Source organism: Dasypus novemcinctus, chromosome 3 (assembly GCF_030445035.2).
Source record: "Dasypus novemcinctus isolate mDasNov1 chromosome 3, mDasNov1.1.hap2, whole genome shotgun sequence".
Classification (NCBI taxonomy): Eukaryota; Metazoa; Chordata; class Mammalia; order Cingulata; family Dasypodidae; genus Dasypus; species Dasypus novemcinctus.
Genome location: NC_080675.1, coordinates 171,823,157 through 171,847,179, shown reverse-complemented (window position 1 = coordinate 171,847,179; position 24,023 = coordinate 171,823,157). Strand labels below are relative to the sequence as shown.

Below are 24,023 nucleotides of genomic sequence, written 5' to 3'. Positions count from 1 at the left end.
GGCCAGAGATCCCACCGTGCAAAGAAGCCAACAGACCCAAGGCCCGGACCAGGGCAGTGAGTACGTTAGAAAGGGATGAGGCGTGTCGGTCCAGGGCTCGGCTTCGTTGGTGGGAGACATTCAGGGTGAGAAAAGGCGACAGTTTTTGGTCTCTGGGCTGGGCGAAGCAGGAGCTCAGAGGCACTGAAAGGCTGGAGTAGGAATCGGCCCATGGCCTGGGCAAGGCTGGAGGCTGCCAGCTGAGGGCTCCAAGCACTGCTCAGAGCGTCAGCCCTCGCTCCTCGAACAGCTGCTTTAGGGCCTCTTCCAGCGGCCGGTTTGTTCCCTGAAGCCCCTTCACCACCTGCGCTGCCCACTTGAAGTATTCCTGGACGCGACGCTCTGTCCATCCTGCACAGAAGTGGACAGAGAGCTGCGCGTGCGGTGCCAAGGACAGCACTGGCTTTCGCGCACTTCCTGTAGGACCTCCGTGCAGTGTGCAGTGAGCTACTGATGGGATGATTGGTCCTCAACACTCCCCCTGGCTCAACTATCTACTTAGGCCTCATGAAAGAGGATTAAAGAGCAGCCTAATAGGATTATTTTGGGGGATTAACAAGAAAGTCTAGGCCAGGGGTTCTTTTTTTTTTTTTCAAAAATTTTTTTCACTTTCTCTTTTTTTTTTTGTATTTGAGGCCAGGGGTTTTTAACCTTTTTTGTCCCATGGACCCATCTGCCAGTCAGGTGAAAACCACAGACCTCTTCTAAGAATGTAGCAGCAGACACTTTTATGACACTCAACTAGCGTCGGATCTAACACCTACCATAAAATTTCAAAGTATGGATGAGCATAAGTGATTTTTCAAGATATGCAACAACTGTAATGTGATATGAAATGAACACTACCTGTAATTTACTGCATACATTCACAAGTGAAGGAAATGCTAGATTTCAGTGAGAGGTCAGAAAAAAAATAAATTGATTTTTTCTTCCAATTCAAGCTTGCAGACCCCTTAAGAACCTGTGGTCTGGGCTTTTTTCAGGGGAGCTGACCAACTTGTGCTTCCAGAAGGCAGACACCCCTCCTTCAGAGCGGGCCGGGGAGCATACCCTTTGGGGTGCAGCGATTCAGGTCCCTCAGATTGTACAGCTTGTCTGCCAGCTTCACTAGTTTGGCCCCGGGGCTGCTGTGGGGTGCCTGCTCCACCTGCAGCCGCTTCCTCTCCAGCTTGGACAGAGTCTTATCATCTGTCACCTCCTCCACCAGGTGCCGCACCTGCGCCCCGAAGTGCAGCTCCACCTCCTCCAGGGTGGTGTCTGTGTCCTCCACTGTGTCGTGGAGCAGGGCAGCCTGGGGACAGGGCCACCTTCAGCCCTGTGACACCAGCCAAGGGGTGCCCCAGAGCTGAGCGGGGTCCCTGACCCGCACCCCCAGCCTCCCGGCGGCGGGGGCGTGAAGTTACCTGTAACACCACGAGGTCCGTGACGCCCGCCTCATGGGTCAGGATCCGAGCCACACCTGACCGGGCAAAGCAAGGGCGTCAGACGGAGGGCCCCGAGGGCGCGTGCTGGGTTTGGCACTCAATCAGGCGGCTCCCCGCTTAGCTTAGTGGCCTTGGGCAAGTCCCTCGCCCTCTTTGGGACAATCACACCCAGCGCACTGGGTTATCGTGAGCGTCGACGGGCTCTCGAGCGACAAAACCTGGTACAGGGTAGGCGCTCAGCAGATGCGGGACACCCGCGTCCCCTTCCTCGTCCCCGCCCCCCAGCCCCACCCCGGCGCCGCGGCGGGTGTCCCCCCCGGCCGGCGCGCCCACCGATAGGGTGGTTGATGTAGGGCGTCCCCTCGGGGTCCTTCCGCCGCTGCCGTCGGTGCTTGCGAGCCGCGAAGTCAACCGCCTCCAGCAGCTGCGCCACCTCGGACGCCATCGCGGGGGGATCCGGGCCGGGAGGGTGGGGGGAGTTCACAGCGCCCCCTGGCGCCGCGGAGGCCCGGGGCAGGGCGACGTCCCTTAGGCCCAGGTAGCTGCTGCCCGCCCGAGCCCGGGCCCCAAGGGGACCGAGATCCGGGACTCAGAGGCCTGCGGGTGGGGAGCTGCCCTCTGTATCGCCGCTCCTGGTTTCGTGCGCTCTGCTGGGCGCTGGGGGTGCAAGATCACCCCAGTTCTCGGAAAGCCCACCGTCTCGGGAGAGGGGGACAGACAGTGGCCACAGTGACCGGGTCCAGGGCAGGAAGGCACAGGGGCCCATGCTGTCTTGGAGGAAAGGTACTTCACCTAACCTCAAGGTCAGAGGGTGCTTCTCCCAGGACAGGCCCCCTCCCCATCCTGTGCAAAGACCATCTTCAACCTGGCAGGGCCCGGAAAACCCTCAAAAGGCTCTGAACCCAGTTCTCCCTGCAGGAATGGGCCTGGTGGCTCTGGGCCCCGGGGCTTCCCTTGGGACGCGTACACGCTAGTGCCTGTTCTTGGAAAAACTGGATCCTACCCTTGGAAGCCCTGCCTAATTGCTTCAGATTTAGGTTCCCAGTGAGCGGTGACATTCTGCAGAAACTGTTTTCTTTGCTCTCAGATGCTGGGATGAAATTTGCTGTGCTTTCTTGTGCCATAAGGCTCCTGCCTCGGTCCCCAGGCGTGACGAGTGGTGTGGTCCCTGAGGGTGATGAGTGTTGCCACTGCGGTTCTGGGAGCATGATGTTGTCAGGCTGGGTGAGTCCTGGAACAACAACACTTAATGCTGCTGGCGGATGAGCTCGGAGCCTTCTGGAGAAATTCCCTATCTCAGTGGACGCCAGCTATGAGGTGTCAGGGGTAAAAGAGACCTGGAGACCCCCGAAGAGCTTTGTGTGAGATGGGGTTGGCTAGTTGCTAAGCGCACTCCAGGCAGATAGCTTTTATGTTTTGGCTGGGAGATGGGACAGGTGAGGGCTCAGGGGGAAATCAACAAAAAAAGACCCGCTCTTGGTTTTCAGCTAGTCTTGGTAGTTGCTACTAGTGGAGTTTGGGAGAAAAAGCTCCAAACACTTGGAACCGAGGTCTCTGTGGCCTGAAATGGAAGGGGCAGAATTCCCAGGGCTTTCACGGCAGCCTGGATGTTGGAGAATGGGTGGGAAGAAACCTATTGGCTCTAAATGTCTCTTCTTCAGGCTAATGGCTCAACTTTTCTCTCATCCCTCCTCATGTGCTCTGAGACTTTCCCCCTTCAGCTCAGAAAGCCTTCGACAGCTTGGCGCTACAGCCCCCACGTTTTCCTTCTGTCTCTCTCTAGAGCAGAGGTTCTTAACCAAGAGGGTCTGTGAACTTGGACTGAAAATTTTAAAAAAACGTTTTTCTTGTGGGGACGTGTTGGTGCAGGTGTGCGATATTTATTCAATATCGCTACATTCTGAGAAGGGGTCTGTGGTTTTCACCTGACTGGCACAGGGGTCCGTGGAACAAAAAAGGTTAAGAACCCCTGCTCTAGAGGCCTGTGACAGAGAAGCTTCAGGTTTGTGTTATCGGTGCCTGAACCCTTTTATTTCCTCACTGTCTGCAGCCATGGGGGTTCCTAGAACCAGGGCTAAGGTAGAGGTGACTTCCCATGGGCTTCCGGAGAAGGAGGCCAGGCCCCCTGCTAACAGGCCTGTCCTTGGGGCTACTGCTCTTCGTCAGCCAGGTGACTCTTGCCCAGCCGACCTCTCTCTCAGGTACAGCACTTCCTGCCCCTCCCCCTCCCCCCACCCCCCTCCCCGAGCATCCCTCACTCTCTCAGCAGGTAGATTGGGCTGTACTGGAGAGCTGGTGGGTATGAGGAGGAAAGGGGCTTCTGGGACTGGCCAGTCCCTTTCACTCTCCCGAAGGGGTGGGGTGGGCTATGGGCCCACCACCCTTGCCTGTCTCTGACTCCGGCGCCCCTCTCTTCAGCACTGGCCCACCACCCCCACTTGTGCCAGACCACGCGGTTGGCTGATGGCCGCCACTACCCTGGCTTCTTCTGTCCCCGGCTCTCTGACACCGCAGAGGAAGCCTACTGCTGCCATCTGCAGGCGGCGGGGGGCTCCTGCTGCTCCCGGGCTGAATTTGAGGCCCTGTACCGAGTCAACCTGTCTGCCTTGCCACCCCCGCCCATCTTCAGGTGAGACCGCCGGCTGGGGGAGCAGCCCAGAACCACGCGGACACCGGCAGGGTGTTTCGGTATCTGGGATTGTGTTCCTAAATTCCGGAGTGGAAGGCTTGTAGCTTAACAGACGTTAAACAGAAGGTCACTTAAATCCATGATTACAAACGATGACGTGAAGGCCGATAATGGCGCCACCAAAAGTGATGGGGGCGAGGGTCAAGACAGAGGGTCTTGTAGCCCGATGATTACACACTTGACAGTAGGAGTTTTTAATTCTGAGTGTGTCCACGGATGGTTGCAGGGTACCTGTGAGCCCCCTGAATTTGTATACAAACGTTTGTGTGCAAGAATGTCTACATTTACCCGGGACCCCTGAGACTCTCCCCTCTTCCACAGGGGCCCCGGCCCGCTGCTAGCGCTGGGGCTCTACGGTCTGCTGCTCGTGGCCCTAATAACCCTAGACCTGGTGCATTTCTGCTGTGGTCGGGGCCGGCGACGGACCCCTGCGTGGTCCTCGGCTGCGCGCCCCCTGCTGGTCCCCGTTGGAAGAGCCTAAGCGCGCCCCCGGCTTCCCTGCGCCCGCCGAGCTGAGTCCGGCGCCCCGCCCCTTCCGGCTCTCTTCTGCCCCGCCTCTTCCGGCTCTCCCCAGCCTGGAGGGATTCCAGAGCCCCGGGCCGCCCCTCCCCAGAAACTGCGCCTGCGCGGGCACGGGACGCCTGCTACGCGATGACTGTGAGTGGTCCTGGGGCCCCCGAGCCCGGGCCCGCCGTCCCCGGGGTGTGTCCCCGTCCCCCGGCGCCATCCCGCTTCGCATCTGCCCTGACCATTCCCCACCTTCTCCCCAATCTTGATTCTCCGTGAGACTCGCCCCCGACCCCCAGCCTCCTCTGCCCCTAGCTCCTCGGCTGTGCCCTGCGCCCACCCCGACGTGTCCACCCCCTTTTTCCCCCGCAGGCCAGCTCGGTGGAGCAGCTGCGGAAGGAGGGCAACGAGCTGTTCAAATGCGGAGACTACGAAGGCGCCCTGACGGCTTACACCCAGGCCCTGGATATGGGCGCGGCTCCCCAGGATGAGGCCATTCTGCACCGGAACCGGGCCGCCTGCCACCTCAAGCTGGTGAGGGAGGCGGACGCCCATCCCCTGGTCTGCCAGGTCCCCGGCTTGCCCGTGTCAGCGCCGCCGGAGCCCAGCTGGCTCTTCAGCTTCCAGGCCACCCACTTTTCAGATGTCTTTTGGGTCTCAGGATGGTGGGGATCAGATGACTGAGGAATCAAGAGTCCCTCTGTTACCTTGGGAAAGGAGACGAGCAGCGCCTCAGGCTCTTGTTCTTTCTCTTACAGGAAGATTACAGCCAAGCAGAAAAGGAGGCATCCAAAGGTAGGGGAATGTGGACCCTTGCGTGGATCTGTGGGGCTTCTATGGTGGGCATCGCACCATCACCTTCTTCTCCTTTGGCCCCTGAAACACATCTGCCTTCTTTCCCACTTCTGGGGCATTTCCTTTTCTGCAGCTACCCTCACCTTTTCTGAGGCTGAAGTACCGAGCCCCGCATCCGTTCCCCCTCCTTTCTCTGGCCCTGGAGATCTGTCCCTCCTGCTCTTGCCTGGAGACGGTGGCCTCATGGGTGCTGACAGAGCTCCTGTTTGTGCTCAGCCATTGAAAAGGACGGTGGGGATGTCAAAGCACTTTACCGGCGGAGCCAAGCCCTAGAGAAGCTGGGCCGCCTCGACCAGGCTGTCCTTGACCTGCAGAGATGTGTGAGCCTGGAGCCCAAGAACAAAGTTTTCCAGGAGGCCTTGCGGAGCGTTGGGGGCCAGATTCAGGAGAAGGTATGCAAGTGACCGCGAGCCTATGGTAGGAGGACACCGGTAAAGGGATCTGAGTCAAAGGTGGAAACGGGTAGTTCCTGGCAAGGAGATGCTAATAGCAAATAAGCTTATAGAAAGATGCTCAACAATGTACTGGTTTGTTCTGGTTTGCACGCTTTGCTGAAAGAAGGGAGGCAGATACTTAAGGAGTGAGGCTGGGGGATACAGATGCTCTCATGACTGCCAGAGGGTCTATAAATTGGTACAGCTGTTAGAGAGTGCTCGAGCATATCTTTTAGAATTTCAAACAAGTGTGACCTGTGCTGCTTGCTGCCTGTCCTACAGCAGTCTTGCCTGTGGCACAAGTGGGCATGTCCAGGCTTGTATCAGTGAAAAATTGGAATTTACCCAGCAATATGGGAAGGCCTAAATAAACGGGGTGATGTCCTTACTGCAGATACCTATGTAATGGTCAACAAGACGAGGTAGAGCCACAAGTTGTTTTTGTGTTTTTTTGAGGGGGTACCAGGGATTGAACCCAGGACCTCGTACATGGGAAGCAGGCGCTCAGCCACTGAGCTACATCTGCTTTCCAATGAGAGTTGGTTTCTTTTGTTGATTTATTTGTTTTTAGGAGGTACCAGGGATTGGACCTGGGACCTCATATGTGGGAAGCAGGCGCTCAGCCACTTGAGCCACATCTCCTCCCCGAGCTACAAGCATTGATGTGGAAGGCTGACCCTTATTGAATCAAAAAGGTCAATTTTACGTTAATAAGTGTAGGATGATATAAGTTATATTAAAATACTCCCACCCACACACAGACATACCCAGAACAATATTGTGTTTTCTGTGGGTACACTCGGGTATGTAAATATGAAGAAAATTGTTTTACAAGGTAAACAACGAAATGATAATAGTGCGATCCCTGGGGGAAGGTATGGGATTGAGAAGTCTTTTCAAAGAAGACTTTACCTCTTCTGTACTTTTTTATAAAGAGGCAATATCTGTGTAGTATGATTAAAGGTTATTGAAAAGGAAAGAATCCAGGGACCATGATGACATATAACCAAGCTTGAATTAATCAGATCATTTGCTGTTAAAATGGTACAAGGTAGAGGCAAGTAATGTGATGACAAATGCCCTGTTGAAATGTTGAGGCCTGGGAAGATAAATAGTTTTCCTCTTGGTGCCAACTCTTTTTGATTGGCAGTGGCTGCCTAGAGCCCTCTGTTGAGAATTAGGAAGCAGGTTGTCTGGGCTTAGCAAGAGAACATGTCATGGCTGATGAGTGATATCACCCTTGGATACAAGAGGGGAGGGAGGTGACACGTGCTAGGCATGTGCCATCCCATGTTCAGGGCCCTGGGGGAAGAGTGGGCTTAAGGTGATCTTGATCAACAGGTTATTTTGAAAACTGTCAAAATGGGAATTCTGAGGGGAAAACAGGCCCGGGAAGCTCAGGAGGAGCTGCCAGGCGAGTCTCTTTCCTGCTCAAGTCTGCATGATGCTAGCCCTGAGCCCAGGCATCCTTGCTGCACCTCCCAGAGTGGTCCCAGGAGAAGCTGGAAAGAGCAAACAGGGAATGTGTAGTCTCTCTCCAAAAGAGGTGATTTCTTCCATGCTTTGGTGGTCTGTCATAGGTCCGATACATGTCCTCGACGGATGCCAAAGTGGAACAGATGTTTCAGATACTACTGGACCCAGAAGAGAAAGGCACGGAGAAAAAGCAAAAGGTATAGGCCCTGAACTGAGCCTGAATGCCCACTGGAGCTGCCCATCCAGAGTAGCCTTCCTATTCAACCATGTTGGCCTCAGAAGCCCTGCTCGCCTGGTCTGCTGTGTGCTGTTCCTCAAAATGTACAGCTGGGCACACAGGCCCTGCATGGGCGCCCTGAGGGTCTGGGGCCTTCATGCAAACCAGGGACAGAGGACTGATGTTGGCAGGACACCTTGCTAGCTGGGTCCTCTGCCAGGGCTGGGCAAACAGGTGACTGAGGTGCTGTCCCTGCCCATGGGGCTTTGCTGGGGATCAGGACCCCATTTACGGTGACCATTAACCCTGGGAGGAAGCTGTTCCCTGTACATAAAGAAGAGGACACTGAGGTTCAGAGAGATTAGGTTCACAGCCAAGGTCATTCAGCTGCTAAGTGGAAGCGATGAGGTCCAGAGCTCACGTCTTCTGCCTGCCCTGCCCTGTGCTGTATCTGTGTTATAACGTGCTTCCTTTGACACAGGCTTCTCAGAACCTGGTGGTGCTGGCCCGGGAGGATGCCGGAGCTGAGAAGATCTTCCGGAACAATGGGGTTCAGCTCTTACAACGCCTGCTGGACACAGGGGAGCCCGACCTGATGCTGGCGGCTCTGCGCACTCTAGTCGGCATCTGCTCTGAGCACCAGTCACGGGTAGGTGGGGTGGGGCTCTAGCCCTGCCTCAGCAGCCTATCCATCGAAACCGAAAAGCAGCCAGCCAGGCTTCTACCCCTCATCTTATTCCAAGAAGAACTTAAGGCAGGGTACAAGGAGACCTCTAACAAGGGAGGAAAAATAAAAATGGCACAAAAAAAGACGAACATGGTTTGGGATGAAGTGGGTCCAGGAAAGAGCCAGAACAGGCCCCTGACCACCTGAACACTTGCTTTGGGCCAGCTTCCACGTGTGAGCCTGGGCTTTCCTGCAGCCACCTCACGGAGACACCTGGTCACTGACTCAATTCAGCTTCCGAATGGCCAAAGCAGGCACGTGGCCCAGAAAAAGGATCTGTCCTTGCTTCCAGGATCTGACTGGCATTTCTCCTAGAGGGGGGTTCTCCTAGTGAATAACGTCATCAGCAGTGTCACCCACGGTATCTTTTATCACTGAGACAGTGACATCATACTTAGGGCTTGGCCTTGAGATGATTCCCAGCATGGATTGGGTTTCCCAGCGTAGAATGGTTGACAAAGAACAGTCTCTCCCCAAGGAGAGGAGAGGTGGCGGTGGCTCCCCTGGGGTGTTTCCTTTAAGAAGGCTTTCCAGCAAGGGAATCCTGACACTACCCACCATACCCTCAGATAGGCCACCAGAAGTGGTCCTTCCACCCAGAGTTTGCTTACTTCTTGACCACACTCACTCACTCGGGGTGAGGAATCTTCCGTGGCTGCCCTGCACTAACAGGAGGCCCCTGTCACGCTCGCCCACCCCAGACAGTGGCAGCCCTGAGTGTGCTGGGAACTCGGCGCGCGGTCTCCATCCTTGGTGTGGACAACCAGGCGGTGTCCCTGGCCGCCTGCCACCTGCTGCAGGTGATGTTCGATGCCCTCAAGGAAGGCGTCAAGAAAGGCTTCCAAGGGAAGGAAGGCGCGGTCATCGTGGGTGAGTGCAGGCGGCTCTGGGGGCCTGTGGGCGTGGCTGCCGTGGGGCGATGGGGCTGACCCAGCCCGGCCAGCTCTTTGGGGGCCGGACTCGCAGCTGCAGGTTATTAGGAATGAGTTTTGGTGACAGTTCCTAATGCTGAATTCTAAGCAATCAGGGCGTCTGGGGGAAGGCCAGAGCGCAGCCCAGAGCCTGGATGCCAGGCCCCGCGTCCCCACCTCTCCCTGCCCTCCTGGGGAAGTTGATGGGTCACACCCGGGCTGGGCCACCGCCGAGCCTACAACTACCTTCTTGTTGGCAGACCCCGCCCGGGAGCTGAAGGTCCTCATCAGCAACCTTTTGGAGCTCCTGACAGAGGTGGGGGTGTCAGGCCAAGGCCGCGACAATGCCCTGACCCTCCTGATTAAAATGGTGCCCCGCAAGTCTCCTAAGGACCCCAACAACGGCCTCACCCTCTGGGTTATTGACCACGGTAGGTGACGCGGTTTTAAAGAGAGTATCTGTGTCTTGTCTCACTTGGGAGGCTGAGGCCTCCTTATCCCCAGAAGTGACGAGCAGCGCAGCAAGTGAAGCCAGACGTGGGTCTGACGGAACCGCCTCTGTGCCCTGAGGGTGCTCAGTTAGCCCCAGCCCAGCGGAGCGGGTAAATAAGCCTGCGCGCAGGTCGGCAGGGGTCAGCTCCAAGTCGGAGAGGCTCCCTCAGCTTTCTGGATCTGAAGTTTTTGTCCACGAGCATGCATCACTAGAGAAGTGACTGACTCTCTACTGAGGAAAAAACAACTCAAGTTCACTAGATAAATTCACATTTCTCTTTTTTCCCCAAAAGATGAAACTTTTGCAAAAGGCTTTGCCTGAGCACACCTGTGGGGCGCTTTCCCGCACCTCCTCTTCTTCCTACGAGGTGCGGCTATTATTTCCCTCTTCATTTGGCAGTTGAGGAAGCTCCAAGGCCAGGGAAGGGACGCAGACCTCCCCTCCGAGTCCTCCCCTGGCCCCCCGCTGCCTCCCGCAGTGTGCGCCTCTCCACGTCCCGCCTCCGGCCAAGTGCTCTGTGCCTCCCGCCCGCAGCGCAGTCGCGTGGACTCGTGTAACTTTCTTAGCTAACCGGAGGGAGTTCTGCTTTCTGTGCCTCTCCCAGGAAACCACTTCCCTTCTACCTGGAGGGATTAGAATTGAGGTTATATTGGCTAACGAGGGTGTCTTTTCAGGTCTGAAAAAGATTCTGGAGGTGGGGGGCTCTGTGCAGGACCCGCCCGGGGAGCTTGCGGTGACAGCGAACAGCCGCATGAGTGCCTCCATCCTGCTCAGCAAGCTCTTCGATGACCTGAAGTGTGACGCCGAGAGGGAGAATTTCCACCGGCTCTGTGAAAACTACATTAAGTAAGGGTGTCCTCTCCACCTCCCGTTGCCAGGGCTTCCAACAAAACGGTTCTGAGTCCACGAGGAGGTTCAGCAACAAACGCTGTTCAACAAGGAGAAGAGTCTTGGGGAGGACAGGCAGGGGCTAGAGGAAGTGATCCTGAAGCCCACTTCACGTTCAGAGTGACCTCAGCCAGGGAATTTCTTCTCAGCAGACATCACCAGGCACATAACTGTGCTTGTGTGTCTGTGTGCCAACAGCAGTGAAACGTGACAGCACGGGGCCTGCAGCCCGAGGGGAAAATAGCTGATAAGCTATAAAAAATAAAACAACTTGAGATCATAAGGAGTACAGGAAAGGAAATCAGCAGGGCGGTGTGAGTGAGAGAAAGTGGGGAGCCTGTGTTGGATGGTATGTCCTCAAGGAAGGTGCGAATGGAAGCCCAGGCAGGGAACACTGGCATTCGTTGCCCGGTTGGAATGTCCCAGCCTTTATCTCACTGGCAGTTTTTCTTGCTGCTCCTGCTCAAGTAGTGCGGGAGCCTGCTAGTGGAGGGGCATGGAGGGCAGGGTGGTCCTTCTTGGCTGGCCTTGGCATGACAGCTGTCACCCTGTGCCCCTTAGGAGCTGGTTTGAGGGCCAAGGGCTGGCCGGGAAGCTGCGGGCCATCCAGACGGTGTCCTGCCTCCTGCAGGGCCCAAGTGAGGCTGGCAACCGGGCCCTGGAGCTGAGTGGTGTCATGGAGAGCGTGATTGCCCTGTGTGCCTCTGAGCAGGAGGAAGAGCAGCTGGTGGCCGTGGAGGCCCTGATCCACGCAGCCGGCAAGGCCAAGCGCGCCTCCTTCATCACCGCCAATGGCGTCTCGCTGCTAAAGGACCTGTACAAGCGCAGCGAGAAGGACAGCATCCGCATCCGGGCCCTGGTGGTAAGTGGGCAGCCAGGCAGGGGGACCAGCCCACGGGGCCTCGGGGTGCAGCCCCAGCGCACTCTCGGTGAATTTTCAGGCTGTTCGGGGTTTGGCAGGGCCAAAGGCATGGGGCCTGGTCCTTCCACTGCAGGGCTAACAGTCAGGGAGACATGCGCTATCCAAGAGGACACCTGGCACTGCAGGTGTTTTCGCTTCCCAGCTGCTGAGACAAATGCCATTCAGGGGGCTGGCTTAACAGCAGGAATCTCTGGGCTCACGTTTTTGAGGCTGAGAAGTCCAAAACGGAGGCCTCAGCAAGGCGGTGCTTTCTCCACGAAGATGGTGTCGTTCTGGGCCTGGCTGCCAGCGACCCTCGCTCCCTAGCTTTTCTGTCAGATGACAGTGCACGTGGCGGAGTCTTCTTTCTCTTTTGGTGTCCATTGATTTACAACCTCTTTCTTCTGTCGTGACTTTTCTCTGTGGCCTTCCCTGTGAGTCCTCTAGTAGGAGGGCTCAGACCCGGGCTGGCTGAGGCAGCCAAAGGTCCGCTCCAGGGGTCCACCCCGCAGGACAGAGCTGGGCACACACGTGCCTTTGTGGGTCCTGACTCCGTCTCCAGCAGCGGAGCAGCACATGCCGTCCCTGTGGAGGCAGTGAGGAGCCGGGGAGAAGATGATGGTGTGTGGAGGCTGCTCAGAGGGGCTCTGTGGGAAGGCTGGGCCTGCAGGGGTCAGGCCCGCAGCCCTGGGAGCTGGTGGTATGGGGACTGCCTGGTGCCAGGGAGGGAGCCAGCCAGGTGGAGAGGCCCAGCTCCCGCCCTTACCCCCAGAGGCCCGGCAGCTGCCCCTCGCTCTCCCTCCAGGGCCTCTGTAAGCTCGGCTCGGCCGGAGGGACGGACTTTAGCATGAAGCAGTTTGCCGAAGGCTCCACCCTCAAACTGGCCAAGCAGTGTCGTAAGTGAGTTGTTGGGTAGGGCCGTGGTTCCCCGCCTGTCGGGCAGGTCTTGGGAGAGGAGGGTCTGTGGAGGGTGGCCTCCCGTGACTTCTCACTGCGCTGCGCTCTGCCTCAGGCGGGGGCCGCTCCTGCGTCCTGGCACGGGAACTGCTCCCATGTTTTGAGGCTGGGTGCCCCCACCCCTGGCTTTCCCCTTTGGTCCTGGGGTGCCCCTTCCTGCCCCGCCACCCCCTCCCCCCATCCTGATGGTTGTCCACTACCCGCCATATCCCAGGTGGCTGTGCAACGACCAGATCGACGCGAGCACCCGGCGCTGGGCCGTGGAGGGCCTGGCTTACCTCACCTTTGATGCCGATGTGAAGGAAGAGTTTGTGGAGGATGCAGCTGCCCTGAAGGCTCTGTTCCAGCTCAGCAGGGTAGCTCCGGGGCCCCTGCGCGCACCCTGGGGACGCCACCTAGCAGTAGAGCTTCCCAGGCTTTCCTAACCCGGCTTGGCCAGGGGCTCTTGCAGCTTTTCCTGGAAACCCCCGGGGGGAGGACTGGTAGCCTGAGTGGCCACTCTGGCCTGTGCTTGCTGACCTGCCTGGCAGCGTCAGAAACGACCACCTCTCAGGGGAAGTCCAGAAGGCCAAGGCTGTGCGTTCTGAGGGCTGGGCCGGGCTGGCTGCTGTGGAGGTCCCTGGGTTGCCTGAGCGGTCAGCTGGGGCTAGAACGCGGCTCCTGGCCTCGGAGCCTCTGCCACCGGCTGCGGGGGTCCCCTGCCGTCTGCTGGGCCCGCTGAGTGCCCTTCTGACTCTGCAGTCGGAGGAGCGGTCGGTGCTCTTTGCGGTGGCCTCGGCACTGGTGAACTGCACCAACAGCTATGACTATGAGGAGCCCGACCCGAAGCTGGTGGAGCTAGCCAAGTATGCCAAGCAGCACGTCCCTGAGCAGCACCCCAAGGTGAGGGGGCCCCGGAAGGCGCGGGGCATTCCTGTCACTGCCACCAGGTGAGCCGGGTGCCCACAGCAGACGTGCCTCCAGCCTGAGCAGGTGTATGTCCCTTTGCCTTGGCTGGTGTTTCCAAGCCTAGCACTTGTGCCAGGAGGAGGGCCCCTTCCCGGCCTGGGCGCCGCAGCCCCTCTGCTGAGCCGCCCCTTTCCCCAGGACAAGCCGAGCTTCGTGCAGGCTCGGGTGAAGAAGCTGCTGGTGGCCGGCGTGGTGTCGGCCTTGACTTGCATGGTCAAGACCGAGAGCCCCGTGCTGACGAACTCCTGCAGAGAGCTGCTCTCCAGGTGCCCTTGCCCACCGCTCAGCCGCGGGCCGCAGAGGGACGGGTCCTGGTGTGGGGCCGCGCGCGGGCGGGGTGAGGTGGAGCGGCACCCCGCGGCTGCCCCCCTCTGCCGGGGCCCGCAGCGCAGTGTTTGCCGCCAGAGCCCTGGCCCGCCCGCCCACCTCCGACCTCTTCCCCCTGCCCCCCAGGGTCTTCCTGGCGTTGGTGGAAGAGGTGGAGGACCGAGGCACCGTGGTTGCTCAGGGAGGGGGCAAGGTAAGCTGTTTCGTGACTCCTTCCTGGTGGCTGAGCCTTGAGTCTGTGAAAAGTGACTCAGTGGCTGCTACTGCCGTGGTCGTGGTGGCTGTGGGGCGGGAAAGCGTCATTAATGACCAGCAGGGTGGGACGCTAAACCAGGCACTTCGCGCCTAGTAAGGCCTGTGTTTTCCTCTCTAGTCCGTGTCTAATCCCCAGTAGGTGTTTCAGGAAGCTCGTGAGAGAACTCGGGGGCGAGGGTCTAAGCAGGGAGTCTCAGCCTGAGGAGACAGAGGCGGCACAAGCAGGGCTCAGGGCCTGCTGGGTGGGGTCCCGCTCCCCGGCCTGGGCCCTGACGGGCTTGTTCCTCCAGGCTCTGCTCCCGCTTGCCCTGGAAGGCACTGATGTGGGGCAGACAAAGGCAGCCCAGGCCCTTGCCAAGCTCACCATCACCTCCAACCCAGAGATGACCTTCCCCGGCGAGCGGGTGTGTATCCCCCCCAGCCCTGGCCTCTCCTCACACCCACGGGGTCCTGCCAGTCTCTGGGCTGGGCTGTGGCTCCTCCCTGGGACAGGCAGGAAGTGGCAGCTTTGCTGCGCCTCAGGCTGGGGAGGACAGCGCGCTCAGTGGGTGGACCCCACCTGTGGGGTGGGTGGGGGCTAAGGGCACAGAGCCCTGATGGCGGGGACCCTGTTGCAGATCTATGAGGTGGTCCGGCCCCTTGTCTCCCTGTTGCACCTCAACTGCTCAGGCCTGCAGAACTTCGAGGCGCTCATGGCCCTAACGAACCTGGCGGGGATCAGCGAGAGGCTCCGGTAAGTCCGTCAGGATGTGGCGGGGCGTCTGCATTTGGACCACATTCAGTAAAGCACTTGATAGTTTAGAAAGCACTCTTCAGTCCCTGGCTTCTTTGTGTCCGCAGTGACTCTTCTGTATCATAGGATGAGGAGACAGGCTCAGAGAGGTTTAACTGTGCAGGATCCCACGAGGCTACACAGCATTGGGGATTAAAAGCACAGCTTTGGAGTCAGATGGCCAGAGTTCAAATTCTGGCTTCACTGGTTACTAGTGTAACCTCAAGCAAGTTAATTTCTCGGTTTCCCCCTTGGTGAGATGGGGATGATTATAGTACCTATCTCATGGAGAAGAGAATTAAATGAAAAAATAGGTGAAGACATGCTTACTAGTGAGGTGCTGGGTCGCCAGCAATGTGCCCAGTACATATTGGCTTTAGTCCTAATTGTGCCCTGGGCACATCACTGACCACTCACAGCCTCGCTTTTCTCTCCTGCACCGTAGTGATGATAATCACACCTGCACTTGCACCTGGCTCGTAATCTAACCCATGTGCCCGGGTCAGGCTAAATGCTCAAATGTTAGGATATTAGCGTCACTGCTACCTGGTCTCCTAACCCCTGGGTAGAGCATTTCCAGGTCCCTGCTACCTCCTGGGCCTGGCAGGTGGCTGGAAACCACTGCAGTTCATACTGGGATGGCAGGGTCCTGGCCCCTTAGACATTGTCAAAGGAAGTTCCTGGCCCAGGGCTGGATTTTATGGGGTTGTGGGAAGTTGGAGGAGGTGGACGCAGTGTCTCCGGGGATGCCGACCCACCCACCCTGGCTCTGCAGGCAGAAGATTCTGAAGGAGAAGGCTGTGCCCATGATCGAGGGCTACATGTTTGAGGAGCATGAGATGATCCGCCGGGCAGCCACAGAGTGCATGTGTAACTTGGCCATGAGCAAGGAGGTGAGTGCTGGCCCCAGGCAGCTGTGGTGGGCAGCGATGTGGAGGTACCTGTGCCCAGGCCGGGCCTTGGCCCCAGCTGACTTGGCCCACTCCCTCCCCTTGTTGCCGCAGGTGCAGGACTTGTTTGAAGCCACAGGCAATGACCGGCTGAAGCTGCTCGTGCTGTACAGTGGAGAGGACGATGAGCTGCTGCGGCGGGCGGCTGCCGGGGGCCTGGCCATGCTGACCTCCATGCGGCCCTCACTGTGCAGCCGCATCTCCCAAGTGGTCAGCGCCTTGCCTGGCTGGTGGGGGAGGGGCCAGAAGTCCCCAGCATGGTGGCATTGGTGGGGAGGAGTCCCAGTGGGTGTGCGCTCCCTGCTGGGTGGAACCTCTTGCTTGCTGGTCACACCTGCCCTGTCCCTTGCAGACCACTCACTGGCTGGAGATCCTGCAGGCCCTGCTTCTGAGCTCCAACCCGGAGCTCCAGCACCGGGGCGCCGTGGTGGTGCTGAACATGATGGAGGCCTCGAGGGAGACTGCCGTCACCCTGATGGAGAGTGAGGTGCTGGAGATCCTGTCAGTGCTGGCAAAGGGCGAGGCGGGCCCCATCCAAAGTGCAGCTGCAGCGTGCCTGGGGAAAGCAGTGGAATACGGGCTCATCAAACCCAGCCAGGATGGAGAGTGAAGGGCTGCCCCGTGCCCTTATTGCCACAGCACGGGGCGCGAGGCCAGCCACTTGGGCTCTTGGGGTCCGGGACACCGAGCACTCTAGCCTGTCTGCCCCAGCTGCTCTCTGCTCTGAGTCGGCCACGTTCAGCCACACAGCCCTGCTCTGCCAGCCTCTGTCCTCACCCAGCGGGCCCTTTTCCTGTACGACTACTGTAGGTAGCTGGGGATGGGGAAGATGCCCTCAGCTCGGCCTGGGGATTCCCCAGCCCTGGGAATGGCACGTGGAGCAGCTCACCAGCTAGGAGCACCGCCTAGGCCTGCCAGCAGGACCGCCCCTTCCCCTAATAAAAAAGTGTGGAACTCAAATGTGTGCCCTGTTACTGGGCCAGGAGGACTGGCCGTGGGCTGGGGTGTCTGGCGTAGGAGCTGGGCACGGATGAGTGCACAGAGTTTTACTGCAGCAGCAGAGCCACCACGAGGGAAAGAATCCAGTGGCTTCCCCACTCAGTTGCCTTTTTTTTTTTTTAATCATTCCTTCTCCCCCCTCCCCCGTGGCGCCCGGGGCATCTTCCTATTCGCCTGCCGTGGGAAAAACCGTGGTTTTCCCCGCGGAGTGAACTGGGTTGGCAGAAGGCTGGGCCCCGCCCCCCGCGGGGAAGGGTCGGCTCACAGCCTGTTTCCGCGCTGAGGGCCAAGTCGCCCGAAGCTCATTGGGTGGGCGGAGATGAGTGGCAGGCCCCGGGCCAATGGGGCGCTGCTTCCTGCTTAAGCGTCAACCCCGTGCGCCCGGTAGGGAGCCGCCGCCGGGCCAGCGGCGCCTCCGCTCAGCTCGGGTCTCCAGGAGTACCCTACGCGGCTCTAGTCCGAATGCGGTGTCGGCAGAGCCGAGCTCCGTGTCCCCCGGACCCGCGCTCAGGGCAGCTTTCGCCCCATCCCACGGGCGAGGCCACTACGGCCGAGCGTGGGCCCCGGCGCCCAGGCGGCCCGGCTGGGCCTGGAGAACCCGCCCCGGGCGCCGAGGCCCGGAGGTGTCCCTGGCGCTCGCGCGCCGCGCCGCGCCGGTGACGTCGCCGCCCTCGCCCCCGATTGGCCCGAGGGAGGCTGCTGTAGCCAATGGGCTGCCTCGCCCGGGGCGCGGGCTCTCAAACCTCTTCTCCCTTCCTCGCGGGGGCCGCTCGGGTGCTGGGCGGGGCGACCCGGTCCCGAGACAGCGGCTCTGCGCCCCGGCGTCCCTCCACCCCGGAAGGGCGCTTTTAGGAGGTGGAAGGCCGGATCAGGAGCAAGGTCAGAGGCCCCCGGTTGGGAGCTCAGGCCTGGTAGCCTGGTTCGCAGGGAAGACTGAGGATCTGCCTTCAAAGCTTCTAAAGGCCCGTGAAATTCCCATCAAGCCAAACAAGGGTCCGGAGGAGGTGGCGTTGCTGTTGTAGGCACCAGATTTTAGGTGCGTGTGTCTCCGCACTGAAGAGTGAGCTGCTTGGGGCAGACATCCATCCTTCTCACCTGTCCAGAGCAAGGCTCAGTAAATGCTTGTTGAAGGAATTAGGGACTAGATAGGGCTCTGGATGCCAGGAGGCAGTCCCAGGGGCTGTCGTGGTTTGGGCGGGCACTGAACTCTGTCACGTAGGTACAGTTAACACCCCCAGCCCTTACTAAAGAAACCAGCTTGGCCAAGGACACGAAGCCAGCGCTGGCTGCGGAGACAGACATGCCAACTCGGGCCGGTTGCTAACCTGCGCATGGTCCTGCCCCGCAAACGCTCTGCTGCTTTCCCCCGTCTAGGGGAAGGAGCACTGTATGTGGAGTCCAGCCCTCTGCCCCTCTTCGTCCAGGCGGTGTGATTGTGTTACTTACTCTGGGAGTCTCAGCTTGCTCCTTGGTAAAATGCTGCGGTTATAATTAGCCTCCGAGATTGCGTGGGATACCGGGCTTAGGTGCTGGCGGTGTTGGAGCAGGAAGGGAGTCTCAGCCCAGTGCAGTCCCCAAGGGGGAGGCCGGTAGAGCTCTCCCGGGGGCACTTCTTGTGGTGCGCTGAGCTTGAGCCAAAAGGGGGCGACAGAGAAAGTGCCCCACTCCAGCCAGTGGAGAATCTTCTTCCTAAATCGGGTAGGACCTCAGCGGAGCCTCGACCGCAGCGGGTGTTCACGGCCTGGCGACGGCGAGCCCTCTGCTTAGGAGGGTGGCATTCTCCCCTTTTTACAGGTAACGCAGCTGCCACCCCTGAAGGCCAGAGCCTTGCCAGTGCCACCACCCAGCGGGCTTTTCTAGCGCCCAGTCCGGACCCCGCGGGCCACCCCAGCCGAGGCGGAGGCCAGCACGGAGCGCCGCCCGGGCATGGCCGAGGCGCGCCCAGGGACCTGGTACGGCTTCGGCTTCTGCGGCTTCGGGCAGGCGCTAGGCTCGGGGCGCGGGCGCCAGGTGCACAGCCCCGAGCCGCTGGGGACGCCGGGCGCGGGCGGCGACATCTGCCGCGTGAGCGCCAGCTGGAGCTACACCGCCTGCGTGACCCGTAAGCGCCCCGCGGCCCCCCTCCCAGCCCCTTCTTGCCGCCTAGGGTAGCCCTCCCACCCTGACCCCCAGGCCCCTCGAGACCCCCCTCCGCCCCAAGGCCGGCCCCGGCCCCTCCCCAGCCCGCCCCCTCCCGCCGCAGGTGGAGGCCTCGTGGCGCTGTCGGGCTCGGCGAGCGGCGCGGCCGACGGCTGCCGGGACGCGTGGGCCTCGGAGGCGCTCCTCGTGGTGCGGCGCGCGGCGCCGGGGCGCGCCGAGGAGCTGCAGGCCTGGGCGCCCGGCTCGGCGCTGCGCGGGCCGCCCCTCTGGTGCCGGGCCGTGGAGGGCACCGCCGCGGGGGCGCCGGCCCCGCTGCCCCTGCTGCCCGGCGGCGACGCCTACGTGAGCCCGCGGCCGCCCTTCCACCGGCCCCTGGGCCCCGGGCTGCGGGCGCGCCAGCTGGAGCTGGGCGCCGAGCACGCGCTGCTGCTGGACGCGGCGGGCCAGGTCTTCTCCTGGGGCGGGGGCAGGTGAGTGCGGAGGCACGGGGTGGGCCGGAGCCCGGGCCGCGCGGGTGCTGAGGGTGTAGCCGACGAGGGTCTCCCTGGCTTAGGCACGGACAGCTGGGCCACGGGACCCTGGAGGCGGAGGCTGAGCCCAGGCTGTTGGAAGCGCTGCAGGGCCTGCCAGTGGCTGAGGTGGCAGCAGGCGGCTGGCACTCCGTGTGTGTGAGCGGTGAGTGACCCCCTAACTTTTCTGCGTCTCTTCTGGTTTTGGCCGGTGCTCTAGCCAGGCCTCCTTCCAAGCTCAGCCGACTCGAATCAGCCCAGGCCCCTGGGACACATCCCCTCTGCCACCACTGTCACCCCGTGCACCCAGGCTGTTGCAGTCGTCGCCTCTCTGCTCCCAGCCTCACTACCCCACCCGTCCATCTGCCCCAGCCAGGGCTGTCCTTCTAGAAGGGTGAGGCGGGCAGCCGAGCTGAGGGAAATGGACAGGAGAGGCAGCAGGAGTGCAGCTGGCCATGCTGGGTGGCACCCAGTGGACATGCCACCACCCCCAAGGAGGATGACGGTGATAAGCGTGAGCTGCTGGGGAGCTCCGACCAGAACGAGGAGCTTCCTTCAGGATGCGCTGAATTTGCTGCCTGGCAGCCGAGCCAGGTGCAGCCGCTTCCGAGGCTGTTGGAGGAACCGCTGGAGCTGTGCCTTCTGGGGCCCCGCGTTTCGGTGGCGCTGAGCAGGCGGCCTCTGCGGGGACCCGCCTCTGGAGCAGTCTAGAGCCCTCAAGGTGGCCGCCACTCAGATTCACCAGGGACCTTCCCTGCCCCTGCCCGCCGCCTCAGAGGCTCATGAACGGCCTGGGTGGGCAGCCAGGGTGGGCAGCCAGGGCGGGCAGCCAGGCTCGAGAACCCGGGATGGCTGCGGAGAGGAGGGGCTGGGCAGCCTGTCGAGCAGTCTCCCCCTTAAGACCCAGAAGGAGTTTGAGGCCCTGCAGAGAGGTCGAAGGACAGATGCAAAAACCAGACTCTTTGGATTCAGAATGTTGCTCTGTCCCCAGTGACCTTTTGCAGGATCCTTAACCTTTCTCTGCCTCGGTTTTCTCATGAATAAAACGGGGATGCTGTGTAAAATGGGGACGTCGTCAGGTAACGCCTGTAGAGCTGCCGTGAGAGTGAAATGAGTGTGTTTGAAAAGTGCAGAAGGCGCCGGCACAGGTGAGGCGCTGCGTAAGCACTGGGGAGTTGTTGGCGAGTGGCCGCTGCCCAGGCAGGTCTCAGGTGAGGTGAGAGCTGCAGAGGGCGCCCTCCCAGGGCCACTGCGGGGGGGCTCGAAGAAGGGAGGGAGCCCTTTGGAGCCTCTGGAGATACATTTCAGAAGTCTGCGTGTGTGTATGTGTGTGTGTGTGTGTGTGTGTGTAGCAATTTAGCGAAAAAAAAGATTGAAAGGAGAGGAGGGGCTCGCGAGGACTTAAGGGTGGCCTGAAGGCACGAGAGGGAGAGGGAGGGACCTGCTGGGACAAGCAGCTGGGGCAGAGGCTGAGCTGGGCAGGCAGGGGTGTGGCGAAGGCAGGTGCAGGCGCCGCGTGGTCTGTCTCATGGGCTCCCGTTCTCTTTCAGAGACTGGGGATCTCTACTCCTGGGGCTGGAACGAGTCGGGGCAGCTGGCCCTGCCCGCCCGGAGCCTGGCGGGGGATGTGCAGCCGGGCACAGGGGAAGGTGAGGGTGACCCGCTGACTTCCACAGCCTCCTCCCTGCGACTGCTGTCACTCCTGATTCTGCACAGAAGGACACCATGACGCTGTGGCCCCAGGATAGCTGCGGCCCTCAGCTCCTTAGGCCACCCTGGCACTCCCGCTCTCACAAACCTCTCAGCCCCGCACTTCCCGTGGGATGCGGGGGTTGGGAAGAGCAGCGCAGAGCTAGATACTATTGTTCGGGGCAGAGCTGCAGTGGGGAGAGAACGAGTTCACATGCAGGTAGGGGTTAGAGCGGTGCTCAATGTCAACCACCACAGCTGTCGCTTTTGTTTACTCTGAAGCCACTGGACTGAGTGAGGATGGCTCTGCAGCGAGGGGAGCAGCGGGGGGTGAGGACGGGGCCCCAGCCCCCTTCATAGCCGTCCAGCCCTTGCCAGCCTTACTGGATCTCCCCCTGGACTCAGAGGCCGCCAAGGCCAGCTGCGGCTCCCGGCACACGGCTGTGGTGACACGTGAGTCGGGCCGGGGCAGGAGAGCGTGCCACTCCGCTGTCCCCCTGGGAGGTGTGGGCAGGGGTGCAGTCCACTAAACACTAGGCTCTCAAGTGGCTTTGACATAGACTGAGTGGCCGGCTCCCTCGGTAAATAAAGTCCCACCTCCCGATGGCTTGAACCGGGGCCCCGGGGCCTGGGAGGCCCTGGCAGGCGTGTTCCTGCCACAGCAGCAGCCCCTTCACCTGCCAGCAGGGCCTGCCCAGCCCAGCTCTGAAGACTCCCCCTCTCAGGCCAGCTGACCCCTGGGAAGGTAAACTTCTTTTTCAAGCTGGATCTTTCACCACATCCAATGTGGTTAGTTAAAAAGAGAGCATCCGTTGCTCTCCATCAAGCAAAGGATTGTCCGCTCCTGGCTGTGGTTTATGCCAGGCCAGGGCCTGAGTGATTTGCTAGACAAATGCCTGGCCAGAGGGTGGCGATGACAGCACTCACTGTCCTTTTGGTTGCAGGCACCGGGGAGCTCTACACCTGGGGCTGGGGTAAGTAAAGGGGTTGCTTTTGTGATGCTGAAACTGAGGGGAGAAAGCAGGACTGGAGGACAGGGGCCACTGCCAGGCACGTGGCAGGAGTGGGTGGGCTCCTGCTTTTCTGGAAGGCTGCTTGCCTTTACTCAGCCAGCATTTATAAGACATCTGGGGGGGCGGTTCTGGCCCTGGGTAGAGGAAAGGGGGAAACAGAAGTCCCTGCTCGGAGCAGCTCCCTCGGGAGCAGAAAGGCCTGGGAGCGCTTGCTGGAGGCTGGTGCCGCTGGGCTCGCGGCCCAGAGCAGACTCAGCGGAGTGGAGGGCACGCCCCGTCAGCACAGCGGGGGGACGGCAGAGGGGCTCGTTTCCCTCCAGGTAAGTACGGGCAGCTCGGCCACAAGGACACGACCAGCTCGGATCGCCCCCGCCGTGTGGACTTCTTCGTCGATCAGCAGCTCCGCGTGGCGGCTGTGACCTGCGGCCCCTGGAGCACCTACGTGTGTGCCGTTGAGCAGCGCGGAGCCCATCGGACCTCTCTCTCTCTCTCGGGGCTGCCGAGCCTAAATTAACCCAAGGACAAGTCTGAGTGAACTGTATGTATATGTATTTCTTGTTAATTATGAACTATAAAGAAAAGCCTATACAATAAATTTCAAGTGAACACGCTGAAATTCACTCAGCTCAGGGAGAAAATACTGCCAGCACCCCGCAGTGTCCCTCCTCATCTTCACGCCCTCAACTCTGCACGTTAGAAACACCTGGAGAGCCTAGACAACTCCAGCGCCAAGGCCAGACACCCAGACGTTACATCAGAAGCCTTGGTTGCAGGCCTGGACAAGAGTAGGTGACTGGTGTGCAGCCAAGAGCGGGAGCCGCGGGGGTCCCTTCCTTTAGGCACTCACTTCTGTCTCTCACGGACACTGTGAGCCCTCTCGTATGAATTCTTCAACAGTGTAGTTGAGGGAAACGGACTTTGGCCCAGTGGTTAGGGCGTCCGTCTACCACATGGGAGGCCCGCGGTTCAAGCAGTGCTGATGCGCGCAAGGAGTGCCGTGCCACACAGGGGTGTCCCCCGCGTTGGGGAGCCCCACGCGCAAGGAGTGCGCCCGTGAGGAAAGCTACCCAGCGTGAAGGAGGGAGCAGCCTGCCCAGGAATGGCGCCGCCCACACTTCCCGAGCCGTTGACGACAACAGAAGCGGACAAAGAAACAAGACGCAGGAAAAAGACACAGAAAACAGACAACCGGGGGAGGGGAGGGGAATTAAATAAATAAAAATAAATCTTTAAAAAAAAAAAAGTGTAGTTGAGCATCTGCTTTTGAACTTTAGTTAAATGACCTCATTCTGTGTCTCCTTTCTTTCCCCAGTGTAAAATTAATATTGATACACTTCTATTATGTAATTTAAGAGATTGTTCAGAATTGTAATCTAATAGACTGTCCAGAATTTTTATTGTATGGTACTCCCTCTAAGTATCGTTTTGACGATCATGTTTATTGGTTCTAGTTTTTGTCGCTGCCCATAGGCCTGCTTCTACACTTCTGGGCACATGTGCGCTAGCTCCTCTGCAGTAGAGTCAGAGTAGAACTGGGGGGTCAAGAGAGTTTTTAACTTTACTAGGTAACTGGGATTTACTGTGTTACAAATATCAGGTACGTGTGGTTTAATTTGCAAAGCCCTAAATATTAATGAGGTTCAGCAGCTTTTCATTGAATTGGCCATTTGGAGTTTTTCTGTCATGGAGTAGCTGTTGAAGATTTTGGACCTTTTAAATTTTTTTCTTAGTGATTTGGCTCCTTTAAATATTTTAGATACAAGTCTTTTGTTAGTTATGTGTTCAGAATGTTTTCTGCCATTTTAGCGTAGTCAACTTTATCATTACTTTCCTTTATGGTAAATTTGTGTATGTGAGAGAGAGAGATGGTTGGGGGAGATTTAAGAAGCTTTTCCCCACTATGA

General features: G+C 59.4%; 3 protein-coding genes across 8 annotated transcripts; 2 read left to right on the top strand and 1 right to left on the bottom strand.

The window, feature by feature from the left end:
* Positions 1 to 105: 105 nt before the first annotated feature.
* On the bottom strand, positions 106 to 1,927 carry HDDC3 (HD domain containing 3). Its single transcript, XM_004479619.5, has 4 exons — positions 1,797 to 1,927; positions 1,443 to 1,498; positions 1,090 to 1,330; positions 106 to 390 (listed from the first exon to the last, which is right to left on the bottom strand). The coding sequence occupies exons 1-4, from the start codon at positions 1,906 to 1,908 to the stop codon at positions 260 to 262; spliced, it is 540 nt and encodes a 179-aa protein (XP_004479676.1). The 5' UTR covers positions 1,909 to 1,927; the 3' UTR covers positions 106 to 259.
* Positions 1,928 to 2,550: 623 nt separating this feature from the next.
* UNC45A (unc-45 myosin chaperone A) lies at positions 2,551 to 16,730 on the top strand. 4 transcript variants are annotated; one of them, XM_004479622.5, is made up of 23 exons: positions 2,551 to 2,687; positions 3,514 to 3,664; positions 3,882 to 4,092; positions 4,474 to 4,809; positions 5,032 to 5,193; positions 5,418 to 5,454; positions 5,731 to 5,906; positions 7,529 to 7,621; positions 8,123 to 8,290; positions 9,070 to 9,238; positions 9,540 to 9,710; positions 10,447 to 10,618; positions 11,222 to 11,522; positions 12,367 to 12,461; positions 12,733 to 12,874; positions 13,260 to 13,400; positions 13,605 to 13,732; positions 13,920 to 13,986; positions 14,339 to 14,452; positions 14,666 to 14,781; positions 15,596 to 15,713; positions 15,825 to 15,980; positions 16,123 to 16,730. In XM_004479622.5, exons 4-23 carry the CDS (start codon positions 4,804 to 4,806, stop codon positions 16,378 to 16,380), a joined length of 2,790 nt encoding a protein of 929 aa, XP_004479679.2. In that variant the 5' UTR covers positions 2,551 to 2,687; positions 3,514 to 3,664; positions 3,882 to 4,092; positions 4,474 to 4,803; the 3' UTR covers positions 16,381 to 16,730. The 4 variants fall into 4 exon arrangements, with proteins under 4 accessions (XP_004479679.2, XP_071070475.1, XP_004479678.2 ...); XM_071214374.1 differs by having other exon boundaries at positions 5,588 to 5,906; XM_004479621.5 differs by lacking the exons at positions 2,551 to 2,687; positions 3,514 to 3,664; positions 3,882 to 4,092 and having other exon boundaries at positions 4,770 to 4,854.
* A 430-nt stretch (positions 16,731 to 17,160) lies between these two features.
* On the top strand, positions 17,161 to 23,362 carry RCCD1 (RCC1 domain containing 1). Of its 3 annotated transcripts, none has more exons than XR_009185223.2 (9): positions 17,161 to 17,805; positions 18,564 to 18,870; positions 19,012 to 19,378; positions 19,462 to 19,583; positions 20,968 to 21,066; positions 21,389 to 21,559; positions 22,051 to 22,080; positions 22,440 to 22,904; positions 23,017 to 23,362. XR_009185223.2 is itself a non-coding variant. In XM_004479624.4 (9 exons), exons 2-8 carry the CDS (start codon positions 18,696 to 18,698, stop codon positions 22,631 to 22,633), a joined length of 1,158 nt encoding a protein of 385 aa, XP_004479681.2. In that variant the 5' UTR covers positions 17,161 to 17,805; positions 18,564 to 18,695; the 3' UTR covers positions 22,634 to 22,657; positions 22,745 to 23,362. The 3 variants fall into 3 exon arrangements, 2 of the variants coding, with proteins under 2 accessions (XP_004479681.2, XP_012375535.2); XM_004479624.4 differs by having other exon boundaries at positions 22,440 to 22,657; positions 22,745 to 23,362; XM_012520081.4 differs by having other exon boundaries at positions 22,440 to 23,362.
* The last annotated feature ends 661 nt before the right edge of the window (positions 23,363 to 24,023 follow it).

Bases quoted from the DNA above. Each gene is read 5' to 3' on its own strand.
- HDDC3 (XM_004479619.5), bottom strand. From the start codon at position 1,908: ATGGCGTCCGAGGTGGCGCAGCTGCTGGAGGCGGTTGACTTCGCGGCT. The intron at 1,331-1,442 runs GTAACTTCACGC...CCCTGTCCCCAG, and splicing joins CGGACCTCGTGGTGTTACAG to GCTGCCCTGCTCCACGACAC. The intron at 391-1,089 runs GTATGCTCCCCG...ACTTCTGTGCAG, and splicing joins GAATCGCTGCACCCCAAAGG to GATGGACAGAGCGTCGCGTC.
- UNC45A (XM_004479621.5), top strand. From the start codon at position 4,804: ATGACTGTGAGTGGTCCTGGGGCCCCCGAGCCCGGGCCCGCCGTCCCC. The intron at 11,523-12,366 runs GTAAGTGGGCAG...CTCTCCCTCCAG, and splicing joins TCCGCATCCGGGCCCTGGTG to GGCCTCTGTAAGCTCGGCTC. The intron at 14,782-15,595 runs GTAAGTCCGTCA...CTGGCTCTGCAG, and splicing joins GGGATCAGCGAGAGGCTCCG to GCAGAAGATTCTGAAGGAGA.
- RCCD1 (XM_004479624.4), top strand. From the start codon at position 18,696: ATGGCCGAGGCGCGCCCAGGGACCTGGTACGGCTTCGGCTTCTGCGGC. The intron at 18,871-19,011 runs GTAAGCGCCCCG...CTCCCGCCGCAG, and splicing joins CTACACCGCCTGCGTGACCC to GTGGAGGCCTCGTGGCGCTG. The intron at 22,081-22,439 runs GTAAGTAAAGGG...GTTTCCCTCCAG, and splicing joins GCTCTACACCTGGGGCTGGG to GTAAGTACGGGCAGCTCGGC.